This window comes from Morone saxatilis, unplaced genomic scaffold, assembly GCF_004916995.1.
Source record: "Morone saxatilis isolate NCDOM2014 unplaced genomic scaffold, NCSU_SB_2.0 Contig5, whole genome shotgun sequence".
In the NCBI taxonomy this organism is placed as follows: Eukaryota; Metazoa; Chordata; class Actinopteri; family Moronidae; genus Morone; species Morone saxatilis.
In genome coordinates, this window is record NW_023340095.1 from 14,769,160 (window position 1) to 14,783,334 (window position 14,175).

A 14,175-nucleotide genomic window follows, 5' to 3' on the forward strand; every position below is an offset into this window, starting at 1 on the left:
AAAAAAAAAAGAAAAAGAAATAATGGAATCAATGCTAATTTATGTCATATGGCATTATTATGCATGGGTTTACAATCCGGCTTGAAATATTTAACAAAGGCATAATCTGCTTCTTGATGACATAGAGAGGGTAAAGCCATTGGCTGATAATTCATTTGTACTGTTCTGCACAAAAGGAAGCACTCAAAGACACTTACACCCTCTGTAATTTATTATGATTCACAGACATGCCTGGCATTACAAGCGAAGCAAATGCCTCCAGTGTTAGGACAATTTCCTGTCACCACCCTCGAAGAGAAAGTAAACAAATTCGCAGCTCAGAGTGAAAACATGAGAGGGGAGACTTAAACAGAATGATGAATGAAACAAAGTCTACTATCCATTGCAGAATGGCGACTGATGAGAAGTTAAGTGATCCCTGGATTTGTGAGTGGGATTTAAAGCTCCGTTTTGCAGCCATTCATCTGGCACCTCGAGAGGACTGACTCACATGGAGGGACATTGGATTCCTATGATGAGGTTGATGTTCTGTATCACAACACGTGCTGGGACATAATGCTATTTGTTCCACACCAGCACTCTGTGATGCCACAAGATGTTACTCTACTCTCTAGTGCCTTACTGTTGTTAGAACAGATTTTCAATCCATACTTATTATACTGTGGCCTGGGACCCAATTTATACTGCAATATTGTAGGTGGGTGTGAACAGAAATTGATCTAAAGAGGGAAATCCTTTTCCAGTGGGAAATAAACAATTGTTCAGTCAGCATAGTCATAACTACAAAACACATCATATCTGATGTTTTCTGCCTTTATACTCTTCAAAATAGAGGATATTAAAATATATGACAGCCAAGGCAGGCATTCTTACAGATAACCCTAAGAGTTGTTTTGTAATGTGATTTATATGAAAATTGTTTCATATGATTATTCTATAATAAATGATATACTGAACATTAATGAAAACTAGTGTCTGCACTGCTGATCACATATCTATGATGATTTTGCAAAATAAAACGGGACCAAGCACCTATTTATAAATGCAGGAATTTAAGAGGCAATCTGGACTGCAATCTGTTCAGTGAGATTATTCAAATCTCTCTCACAGCAAGTCTGAGCGATGCAGCAGCACAGGGAAGAAGCAGAGGACACTAGCAGTAAAGATCGTATTGATTGAACATATTTTATGTATTACCATTTTATTGCTTACATAAATGACGTGGCTGATTTTGGTATATCTTAAAAGCACACCTCAACACTCCTTCTCCCTATGGTGAACCCGCTCTTAAGTGTGGTACTACAGTTTTATATATCTCACCACATTGCTAGCCAGTGGACCCCTCAGCAACATCAAAGCATCCAGAGCCTCATCCAGAGCCTCATCCCACCAGAAGACTTTGGGGTGGCACACTCTTGGAAGTGGATATTAGTCCGTGTGAAGGTGACTCTACCTGTGCTTACACTTAAAGTGTGCCAGGTGCTCAGTCAACCACTGAATCCAAATTGGGCAGTGTGAGGCAGCCTCGGCTCGCCTCCCCACAGTATAACTTACCTGTCACCAGCTCGCCCCAGATAAGGACAGATGACCTTTCTCCAGGTTGTTATAATAAATCAACTCCAGAAGCAGTTATTCCTAGCACGGTCGTCAGGCCTAACAGGTATCAATTGAGAAATAACACAGCAGACACCACTGCTGGCATTTTTGATGTTTGATGACTGGACAACACACACGCACACGCACACACACACACACACACACAAAGAAATTCCCTTGTGAATTAACAAGGATGCTAACCAGGTCTGCTTTGTTTACATGTTTACAATCTTGGAACTGATGCTATATACCCAAAATACAATTTATTAGGTTACATTTGTGATGCATTAATAAACTGGTAACACTTAAACCTAAACTGGTAAAAAGAGCCAGTCTAAAGCCAGATATATTTACAGCACAACATAAAAAGCTGTAGCAGCCATACAAAGCCAACAACCAGTGTCTTCAAAGCAATATTCTTGGACTTGCTGATCAGGCAGCTCTTGATCAGCAAACACTAAAGAATTTATGGTAAAAATCTTAAAGTTTCACAAATTACTTTTTTATGGACTGTTTATAGTACAAAACTAGAATGTTCCTTTCTCAATTAGAGGGAAGACAGAGCCAAAGTTAATTGCCCCTCTGATAATAGAAGCATTTGAACAGCTCAGCCACCAAACAGGCCTCTTGGGGACATTAAACACAGAATCTCAGAATCACAGCACAAGCTGACTCATTCTCATCAAACTGATGACTACATTTAACTAGATCAGTATGAGGTGCTTTGCTTCTCTTCTTTTTACTTCAGTCTAGGGGGTGATCTCACACTGATCAAAAGCTGACTGGGAAGTTGGAGTTCAGCTCCATGACAGCACGTCTGGGATCTGAGAGTTCATGATGGCACACTGTTCAGAATTAAAACAAGGTATTCATCAAATGTGATGGCGGGGATCAAATCAAGAAAACAACATTTTTGACTCGAGCCAAAAAAATAACAGCAGAATCTTCACAGTGTCATTACTTTCCGTGAGGAAACTATGAAATTGTGCCATAAAAATAAAGAATGTGCTACACTGCAGTGTCTGATACAACATTTCTTACCACAGGATCCCTGAAAACTGTGACTGGAGCATGAGGGTCCTTGCCAGCCACTCAACCAAATGCCACCCTTTAATCAGGCTATAAGAGCTGAATCAGACGATTGGAAATTCATATTTGCCGGACCAGCAAGTATTTGACAGCAGCATCAGAGAAGCTGCAAGCCGGCTCTGGCGAGCTGCACGGCTTTCATTACCTAGAGTGGCTTTTAGAGAAAGACGGTAAGCTCCCTCCATACTACATCTCGAATAGTTTCAAGCCAAATGGACAATGACAAATATCCATAACAACTCAAACACATGCAAAGCTTTTCATCTCCTCCAAATGCTAATATTGATATATAAAGGATATAAGGCTTATTTAATAAAGATGCACTGAACAATACTTTGTAAAGACAACTCAGGCCTCCCTGTTTGGTGCATCATGTATCAAGCAGGAGATTTCCACATAGAACTGGGACACTAATCCCCTTTCCAATAGAAGAGACATCACATGTCAAAAAAAATTATATATAATCTTCCTAAAAGTGATTTAAAAACTTCTGAAAACTGGGTACACACTCACAAAGAACTGCACATCTTTATTAAAGACAGGAAAAATTAAACAGAAGACCCCAGAAATTGTAGTCAGTGGCAAAGATTATTTTAAGTCACAGGTATTACGTTTGTCACATAATCTCAATACAATACATCTTTTTCTGAAGCTGTGTAAAAAAAATTAATTCTTTCATCGTAATATCTTACTCGTACTATATTTTTTACCTCTACAATAAACCTCTGTATTATTTCACTATTTATTTAAAGCACGGTCAGTTGGGGGCAGTGCAAATAGCTGTATCACCTTATAAAGCTGATATGGCAAACAAATATTTTTTCTCCTTTTAACTCTGTTTTGGTCTCCACCATCTCCTGAGGGAAATATCTGACTCTTTAGCTTCTAAATTATGTTCACCAGCGAGTCGGTAACTGTCTGCCTGCTGAAAACAGCAAATTGTTGTATCTGGAAACAAGGCCGATACGAGTGGAGTGAACCAAAACAGTAAAATCATGACCCCCAATAATGAGCTGAAGGATGCTATAAAGCTCTGAAGACCGGAGGGGAAAAGCAGAGCAATAGTTCTCTGTGGGTTTGTCACTAAGAACGACTCATTACACATTATATCATCCTTTATTTAACATACTCAGAGCGGCTTTCACATGTGTTTTTTAATTTAAATATACCACAATAATATATTAATCTGATCAATTTTATCCAGTAACCATTACATTCAATGTAAAAAACGCCAACTCTGCTTGTTGCTGGCCACGGCTAGAGAAGAGTGTTACAGATTCAAATTCAGATGGCGTAGCAGAAGATACTATACAGCAATCATTTTAGGAATTCCTTTTCATTGCTTCTCCCCCTCAGACTCCATCAGTTTTATTAGTATCATCCTCTTAACCTGACATGGTTAATTTAAACCTCCCCCACTGGGATACCTGTGAACTATTAAAGAAGTATTATATTAGTATAGAAGAATGAAAGCCAGCATCAGTAAATGTAAAAAAAAAAAAAGGTTTGAGTGTTATAAAGATATTTTAATTGGATATTAGGAATGAAAATTAGTATTTAAAAAAGTTATAATTAAAAAATGGCCACTCAGCTTTCTGATTTTGAGAAGAATACTGGCTGCTATGATTTACTTGCTCCCGTATTAACTAAGTAAGTCTAACAAACTGTTGGAAGTTTCTTTTGAAAAAATAGCACTCCACATTTTATTCTGCACAGTCTAATTTGAGTTGCACTTAATGACTTCCTTGACCATTTCATTTTCTTTGTCATGACGGTGAACAAGTGCTTGACATATGCTGTTGCACTCTCTGTAGAGGTAACACTTAATTATCAGACCAACTGTATTGCTGCTCAGGCCTGCCAGCGATGACGACTTGAATTAATGACACATGAAAAGCAATCTCCGCGCCCTGGAAGTCCAAGGCCTGCAAGGGCACCCGCAGCTCCACACATAATAAACATCCCATCATTGTGATGAGCACTTTGCCTCCTACATCTAAAGATACAACCAGAACTGTAAACCTGCTCAATTTCCTTCCTTCAGGTTCATCTGTGTCTGCAGGGCATCTATTACCCTGCTGTGTGTGTAACTGTGGTCCTGTGCTCACTTCTTTACTAAATGGAAGGCTTCAGAATACACAGAAGAAAAGTTCATAAAGTGCAACAAGAAAATGCATCAATTTACTGGTATTACTGTATTTAATTTAAGTTACAAATGTGCGCCAATCTTTCTATCATTGTCCAACAGACATTCAGTAAACACTACGTATCAATACTTGCGCTACTTAAATACCTCAAACCTGCACTAACTGATTTTTTTTTTGGCCACTTGGGGACAGCTGAAAGACATTGTGGATAACTTTGACAACTGCTTGCTTATTTACACATCGAGCAGTTAATTTTTTATTGGCATTGAGTTTGGAGGGAAATATCTGACTCTTTATCTGCTTAATGCCGAATAATGTTCACCAGCGGGTCTTTAACTGTGTCTCTCATGCTGAGCAGGTAGTGTACAGCGGGTTTTTAGAGCTTTTTCACTCAAACCAGCTGCCTGCTATAGCCGTAAATGCTGCTACGAGAGCAGTAAGAGTGCACCAGAACAGTAAAGTTGCAGGCCAACCAGCTAAACAATGAGCTGAATCTCACTATAAAGCTCACAGGGGAGCTACAGATTCAGCTGGCAATTTTTTGCAGGTTCATCACAGCGAGCAACGTCTCTCACACCATGAACTGTAATTTGAAACATTGTTATAAAAATATCAATTATAGCCACTTTAAAATGCTTAGAAAAATTTAAGTTTCTACAATCGGATGACAACTGAGCAAACTTAGACTGTTTTCCCAGCTGCTATTTCAAAGGAAACGAATGAACCTAGTGAGCACCAACTGGGATTTTAACACTGATTTCAAGCTGAAAACTGGGTGATATTTGGTCTGAATCTTTCTTTTCAACAAGCTAAAAATGTGGTTACAACAACAATGTATCACAAAACTATTTTGTTTAATCATTTTGATCATTCGTTCAGTTGTAGGTTGACAGAGAGACAATATTGAATAGTGTATGAAGGTATTTCTCCAAGGTCATATTGCACTAGAAGGCTCTATGTGGTTTACATGAAGACGTAATTTCAACGCATTTAATGTTTCATATAAAATGTTATAAATATTGAACTATATAGTCTGTGTGCTGCTTACCTAAAGTTTCCAGGACACTGTTACTGGAGAAATTCTGTACATGAATGTAAATGAATTGCACTTACTGCTGTAACGCACATGTGCAAGTATTTAGGCTTACAAGTATTTAGACCTTCAACTACTCCAAAGGGTAGGCCCATATGCACTGGCACTTTTGGTATTGTGAGAAGTTAGTCTTCAGCCTTTTTGCCAGAAAGCATTTTCTGAGTGAAGCAAGTCTTTATATTTATACTGGCTGTCAAGTGAGACATTTTGATGTAGTTTTAATGATAATAGGTTATTATTTGCACATTGTAGAGGATGACCAATGACAATATTGCCAATCCTAGTAAAATATAGTCTAAATGTAAACTTTCAATGTCTTCAAACAGTAAAAAATGTTCACCCAAATAAAAACAATAGGGATGCAAGATAATATGAAAATTAGATATTTATCCTTTTCTTTTATTAATTATTGGTATAATTAAATTACAGCCAATAAATTATCGGTTGATATTACTCTACTAATTTATTTTGAATTCTTATAGAAAACAATGTATAGGCTTTATGTTCTATGAAAGCCAAAGTCTGTTTGTGAAGGTTATTTTGTAACTTAAATTAACTTACGTATGTAACCTAAAACAAGTCAACTTTAACTTTTGGTTTCAAACGTGACACAAACAACGATCTCAAGTCCTGTCCAGTCAAACACCCATCCATCCACCCCACCTCTTTCTGTCTCTTTATACTTGGTCTTGCGGGTGCTTCTATAAATGATGCTCAAGGCTGGAGCCCTGCACATCCACAAAGAACACTAATGGGGCAGAACCACAGGGCCACTGACCAAGTGGCAGTATTTGACGAGTAGGGAGTGAGAACACACTGTCTCTGAAAGTTCAAGTAAATTCGGGTGAGGTTGGTAATGCCTCCCTCCCACACGCTGTTCAACATTGTTAGATGTCATGAGCAGATAGTAGATAGAGTGAGACATACATGGTTCAGTGATCAGAGCTGTAAGTGGTAATGACCGCACAGTAATTGCAGCCCTCTCTGCATCACTTATTATGAATAAAATATGATGTAGGGTGTTAATCAGCAAAAGATTAGGGTGCATCATCAGTGTGCCAGGTAAGTAATAACAGTCTATTACTACTCCTGTAGAAATTAAGGGAATGTGAATCTGTTATTTTTATGACTTGTGGAAAAAAAACATACTGCAGGAGCTTTAATAGTTTAGCAGTGCCACGGAATTAGTAGGTGAAATACACACACTCAGGCTTCACATCCTTATTCTCTTGCGTAATTACAAACTTCATGAATAAAGAATGATCCCAGCCAAGCAGCTAATTCCCATTAAGTATAGCTACCTATCTTTTATTGGCTACTATTCCAACTAGAGTAACCATTAATCGTAATACTGGTAACCTACAACAGACTGGAACAGAACCACATCCGGCCATAATACATATGGGACTTTACCTTCACCTTTCAGGAGACTGACAGCAAATAGGGGCTTATTCTAAGGTAACAGAAACACAACACTACTTTTTTCAGGTGATTAATGAAAGCATACCTATAAATATTTTTTTAGATTTACCAATCGAGCCTCCCAAATGTTTCACACTGGACCTTTAAGAGAGAAGCAAAAAATTCATGAAAAAAGTAATCATCATCGAAAATCAAATTTCAGTAGTTGCCAATTTTTGTTCTTTTATTCTGTCTTTTCATCTTAAGAACATACACGGCTTTCAAGACAGCTTTTCAGTCCACATGGCACAAAAAACCTCAAGGACACTGAGATCTAAACATCCTTATCCAGAGTCACAGCAGAGGACATCCTCTGTCACTGCTACATAGGCACATCTCCCTCTTTATCAAAGGAGAGTATCGAAGAGCGTTGGAACTGCACTCATGTTTTGGCTTTGGCCCCTTTTGTACTTCCGAACTGAGCATTCATTATGCATAAGCAACAAGAAGGCTGCTAATGAAGATTTCATAATTAATAAAAACTGCGACATCAGCATGTGCATAAAATTACCACGAGGCCACCGTTAGAAGGGGAACCACTAAACTGCACATACTGTTCAGCAAGTACACAAAAACAAATATGGCCTTTATCCGAATAAAATAAACCAATAGACCTTCTAAATATGTAGCAAATGGATGAGGCAAGAAAGAGCTGGGTTAATTGTTAAGCCTGTGTTGGCTGCTTCAGCTACATGTATTGAGGTCAATTGTGTTTGTGCTTTCAAACCAAACTTGAATTTCTAACAACCCACAATGGCAAGATGTGTCTTTGAATAGAGCTCAACGTACAGGATCAAAGATTATTTCCTTGTTTGCAATTACAAACTAGAAAACTAGACACAGATGCACTCTTGCTCGTGCGTGTTACCAGAGTTTTTAGCAAATAGCCTTTGATTGTTTGAGCTTTGTGATTAACCGTGTTTTTCCCTTACTTATTATGTGTATTTGTTGGCCTGGTATGTTGTTGGCCGCATACAATTACACTTTCAGGGATAAATAAAGTTGTATTGGATTGAACTGAATGGATTTAAAGAATCCAGGAACAAAAAAATACTGTTGGTTCTATGCCTAACAGTTATGTTCGCCCCATCCACATTAAAAAACATTTTGTCTTGGCCCATGACCGAACTTTTCACCCAGTTTCACTAAAATCTGTTTTGCAGTTTTTGAGATATTTAATTATTTACGCACATGCAGACAAACAGAGCTGAACACATACATAACCCCTGTGGCAGAAGTAATAACACGACTTTAAAAAAAATAAAAATAAAATTGAATTCCTGTAATGAATACAGATTCCTAAGTAATGGCACGGCTCTGGACTGATCTTGAACTCAAAAAAATATGCATAATAGATGTTCCACCAAAGTGATACATTACTACCTTTCAAGAAATCTGTGAAAGGACATGGCGGCACAGTTCCACACAAATTCAAAGGCTGACCATTGTACGTCACCACATGTAGAAATGTCTAAAGAAACTCTTAATTCAGCTGACAAATCTTGTCTAGCCTCTATACACAGATACTGTGAGAGATGCAGACATTATGCAACAAAAAATTATGACCCTGTTTAATTCTATTCATTTATATGTCAGCAAAAATCCAGTTTCCACCTCAGCGTCTCAATGCATGTCAACGACCGGTGAAAGCAAGGCTTTGATTTGCTATTTTACCACATTTTCAGGGGAGCCGTGAGCAATAATTGCACCAAACAAGAATGTGAAATAAATGAGGAGCTCAGGTAGAATCAGTGGTTACTTGTTTGTCTTCGTTTGTCTTCCTCCTGATTTAAACCTAAAAACACAAAGAGTTCACACTTTGGTCATTAAGAGGATGCTGTGTAAAAGTCTATGTCACCTCAAATGAAGAGACAGGCTCTCTTTCTGTTGTATGAATGGTAGTGTGCATGCATGAGTGTTTTTGTGTTCTGGTTGAGTGATGTCATGCTTACACAGAAGAAGCTTCTTCTCAGTTTGTCTGATGTGTGACAAAGGCTTTGTGTTGCTCTTCCACAGAATATCTTAAAGGGTTGTTGTCACAGTTATTTGATGTGATTTGATTACAATTGTTCTATATTCTTCCTACCAACTGTTACCAATATTATATTATCTGCAGGGGATATAAAGTGTTGCTGGTATTTACTCAAATTCAAATGGAACTAAAATGATCACGCATACAGTTTATTTATACATGGACAGCCCTATGTCTAACTGTGTTGCCTTTATTCAAGGCATATAATGTATGCTTCACTGTAGGGACTTCGGGCTGTATGTTTGATAATCAAATTTCCTCACCTCAGACCTGTAGCCATAACAATAAATCTGTGTTGTTTTTTTAATCTCAGTGACAGATGTTCTGACTGCACCAGGATGGTAAGATATTGCAGTGAGAATCTGAATAAGCTCATTCTCATTTTAATGGAAAGCACACATCAAATATTTCTCTGATACTGACCTGCAACATTTCACTACACATGCAAAACATTGCTGTAGATATGATTTATACTCAGCTCATCCTTTATGCAAGTATAATGCGAATATCAGCTCCTTGTTTCATGACCCATGTGTCACACTGAATATATCTACACGAGTTACTCCGGACTAAGTAGTTAATGAACATGTAAAAATCTGAAATAACTTGAGCAGCTCTCCTCAGTGCATGCCTCTGAATTCGCCTGAGAGGGAAACAACCTGCTCAACAAGCCATATTCATTCAGCATACATGACGCTCTCCACAAAGCAACTTAAGAGGACTGCACTTAGAGGTATGTTTCTCCAAAAAGCCTCTGAAGAGCCTGCCTGCTCCACTTCTCCCCTGACTGACAGCACACTCCAGGGGAGCCACGCCGCAGGACATGCACACTGATCCAGTCTGACACGCCTGACCTTTCCTGGGCCGCACGGCTGGCTCACCGCACACCGCGCCCTGCCCAGCTGAAAAGGCCACACACTGCCATGCAGGCAGTGCCATCGCCGCCCACCTCAGCCTCCCCCCCTTACTGCCATATCGAGAGCCGGCAAGGTGAATGCCTGGGACTGCGCAAAGACAGCCACTCAATCTGAGAGGCTCTCAACCGCAAAACAAGGGTATGCCATCTGAATTTGGCTGTGATATATGATTGGTATTCCCCATTGCACCCTTAAGTGGAGTAAAGATTTTTTTAACAAGTAGATTATTGGGTCTTTATTACAAATTACGTATTTTACTGCGCAAGGGTGTTTTTTCCCTTTGACTTTATACCATTTAAGATATTTTAATTAAGGCATTGCTCACACACAATATGATTATGAAGATGAAATTAGCATAATACTATTAGTCATCTCACTTAGTAAATGGGGCGGGTGCGGTGGCTGGTTAGTGAGGGGGTCGAACATAATGTGTCTGCCAACAGTCCTGGTCGAGGCAGAATTCAGAATAGATGTTGCGGGAGCCCACTAAAGAACAAGGGATGAGAGGACTGTAAGTGCAGAATAGATGCTGCAGCTGTGAAATGAAGAGCTGTCGCATCCAGTGAGCACTTTCCTGAGTAAAGGAAACACTTGGCAAAGCAGAAATAAATCATGTGCTCATGTATTCCAGTGTAGGATTGTATTTTCCAAAAAAACAGAGAAGGAAAATCTCCACAGTTTCAAAAATTCAGGTTATGTGACAAGGCATTCAGTGCTTTTTCTATATGAAGTGTACGTGTGGAAGTATTTTTAATGATATATACAGACTGTTAAGGTGCTATTTTAATAAATAACCTCAACTGTAATGCAATTTAAATAATCAGTGTCTCCAGAAGCACTAACTGCATTGACATCCACACACATATATTGCTCAGGCAGTGACTACTTCATTACAATACACCACCTTAAGTAATTGTACTGCATTTCTATCACATTAGTGCAAGCAATTGCAAATGGCTTTTCTACTGCAATTACAACAGTAAAATATGGGCGAGGTGATGCATTTCCACAGGTTCTACTTTGGTTTTCCTCACAGTTAACTTCTGTGGATCTACCAAACCAAACATCTTGGGATCATCTGAATTCAGTCCTGAGATGAGATTACATCATATTTAAAGACTTTGTGTGGTACAACGGTAGTGCACTAGTTCTGTAAGCCTACGAGCCTCAAAGGGGCCAAAGATGCAGGGAGAGTTGCGTGCACTGGTGTGTGGGTCAGGTTTGAATAAGTAGCACCCCCGCTTTCGACAGCTAAATCAACAGCGATGGATTTACAAAGAAAGCGGGGGGGGGATTAGAACATTTGGACCACAGGCTCACAAACAACATCATTTCTGCTCTGAAAGGGGAGTTCTGTAAAATGGTTCAGTGCTGTTGGTTAATGGCACAGATCGAGAGAATAACAGCACCGACAAAGCTGGGCAGGAACACAAAGGACAAACACAGATAATTTATGTATGGGGGTCAAGCAAAGTAAGAGACTATCTTTAATGTTAATAACTGTTACATTATCCTCAGTCATCTCAGACACTATGTGGATACACCCACCTTCATTAATGTGAGCTAACTGACTGCTGGGTGACTGGCTTGCCTTTTTTATTATTTTTTTAAAATCAGTTTCTTTGTGGGAGCTTGCAGTAAATGCCTAGCCTGTGACTACACACTAATGACAGAAAATAGCTCTATCGGTCCTGACTAAACTACAGTATCTCACTCCAGTGGGAACACAGTGAATACCCATCCCATCCATCACTGCTCGGGACTGAATTAAACATTTAAATTGATCATGGAGCTCCAGTGGTTTTGGGGCCACAAAGCGCCTGTCTTGCATGCCTTTTCCTATACACTTGATCTGTGGCCCATGGGGCTCTGGGGACCTCAGAACTTGCCCCTATACCTACTGCTCATTCACACAAGAAACACACACACATTCAGGCATCAACATGAGGGAATCAGCCATGTGTACCTTTTATTCCTCTGGGCCTCCTTCTTATCCATTATGACAGGCACACAGTTCGTGAGCTCGGTCCAGTCTGCATGCAGTCCGCAGCTCCAGCCGGTGGAGAACCGGGAGAAGAGCCAGGACTCCTCTTTCCCTGGCCGGTGACATGTGCATTTCTTCTGCCCTGGCTTGCAGTCGCACGGCTGCTCCAAGCGAATATTCCTCACCAAGTGTCTCCCGAAAGTGGTTCCTCCGGTCTTCTGGATGTGCAAAAACACTATCACGTCGTCCCCTTTGATGTTGAACTCCACGTGTCTGTCAAGGTCTCTCTCTGTGAAGTTGAATTTTGACGGCACTTTAGGAGGGCTGTCATCCTCCAGGTCTTGGTCTCTGTAGAAATCGTCGCTGTCCTGGTACGGGGTGGAAAGTAGGCTCACCCCCCTTAATTTCTCCCCAGCCTTAAAGTGGCACGAATTGCTGCCAGCGGGACATATGTACTGGTAACCTATCATAACAAAAAGGACAGCTAAAATAGGAACCAAGATGAGCTTACTGGATCTTTCATCCATCATATCGAGAGAGTGTCTTCATTCCATTACTGTGAAGAATAAGTTGCACCCATGGGTTTCTTCTTCTGCGGGGGATCAATAGCCTATTCCTCCATGCCTCAGGTAGACTAAAGGTGCCTGTTATTTAAGTGCCACATGTTGATCAGATAACACCCCCCGGAGACACGCGATCTGGGCAAAAAGGACAAGTCCACCTTTTTGGTTTATGAAACACTGCACGCCGTCTGCACTGCGCTGGAGATCCTGTCCGAAGTCAAGAGTCATGGCATTCCCATTCCCGGCTGTCCAACTTCTAAAGCCAGTGTAGGGATGCATCCGCGCCGACGACTCCCTCCGTGCTCCGGTGTCAAGTTGAAAATGAGGCAGCTGATGAGAGTTTGTAGTTTTACAGCTTCTTTGTGTTTTTTTTCACCCCCCTCCTCTCCCGTGCTGATCCCGGTCTAAATCGCAGCGCGGTTCATTCCGATGATGGACTTATTTCAGCAGAAATGTGTACACGGCTCGGACTGTCGGGGCTCGGTCCTCCGGCAGCATCCTCGGCGGTCTGACCGACTGTGCTGAAGCAGTGCTTTAGAGAGGATGAGAGGATGAGAGGATGCTGCTGCTGCTGCTGCTGCTGCTGCATCCGAGCTGACAAATATGCGATATGCTCTCGTCGTGGTTGGGCTGGGAGAGCTCTACATCCCATCCCGTCCATCCCATAATCTTGTTTAACACAGTGCAAAGCCAGAAGCCCACACTGAACTGAGACAACATGAAGATTTAGCCACATATAAATACCAAATCCGCTGTAACTTTTTTTTGAAGCCCATTCATCCGAGTGTGACCTTTGGTGATTAAAGAGATAGCACTGTCCCCCTGCTTACAGTCTATATTTGCCTGTGCAAGGGTAGGCCTTATTAATATACAACTTAATGTCTATCTGCTTAAAAGGCAGTACTGTAACCAATTAAAGAAAAGTGAAACAGCTGCTTAGTCTGCAGCAGTGGATATTGTCACACATCTACTGAAGCATGTAAAATATTGGTGCTTTGTCATGCGAGGAATTTACATAAAAAAGTTGAGTTGTGTGTGATTAAAATATTTAAATGTTGTAAATAAGTGTAGAATAATGTAGGCTATCTATCTATCTATCGATCTCTGATCAGTCATTTAATGTCACTAGTGGTCAACTAGAAGTTTTAATTTATGTGCAATGGAGAAAGCTTTCAATGAACCTGTAAAGTGAAACCAAAAAAACAAAATTGGGATTAAAGGAGCATCAGTTTACTGGTTATGGTAAGCACCACTCCGCCTGTGAAAACTGTAGGCTAGTATAATATCTTCTGT

At 40.1% G+C, this 14,175-nt stretch overlaps 1 protein-coding gene across 1 annotated transcript in view; it reads right to left on the reverse strand.

Moving 5' to 3' along the window:
- Positions 1 to 12,846, reverse strand: part of hs6st3b (heparan sulfate 6-O-sulfotransferase 3b) — a 55,663-nt gene extending 42,817 nt beyond the window's left edge. The window contains exon 1 of the mRNA XM_035677031.1: positions 12,302 to 12,846. Coding sequence (XP_035532924.1) covers positions 12,302 to 12,846 — 545 coding nt within the window. The remainder of the gene's footprint in view (positions 1 to 12,301) is intronic.
- Positions 12,847 to 14,175: the final 1,329 nt, after the last annotated feature.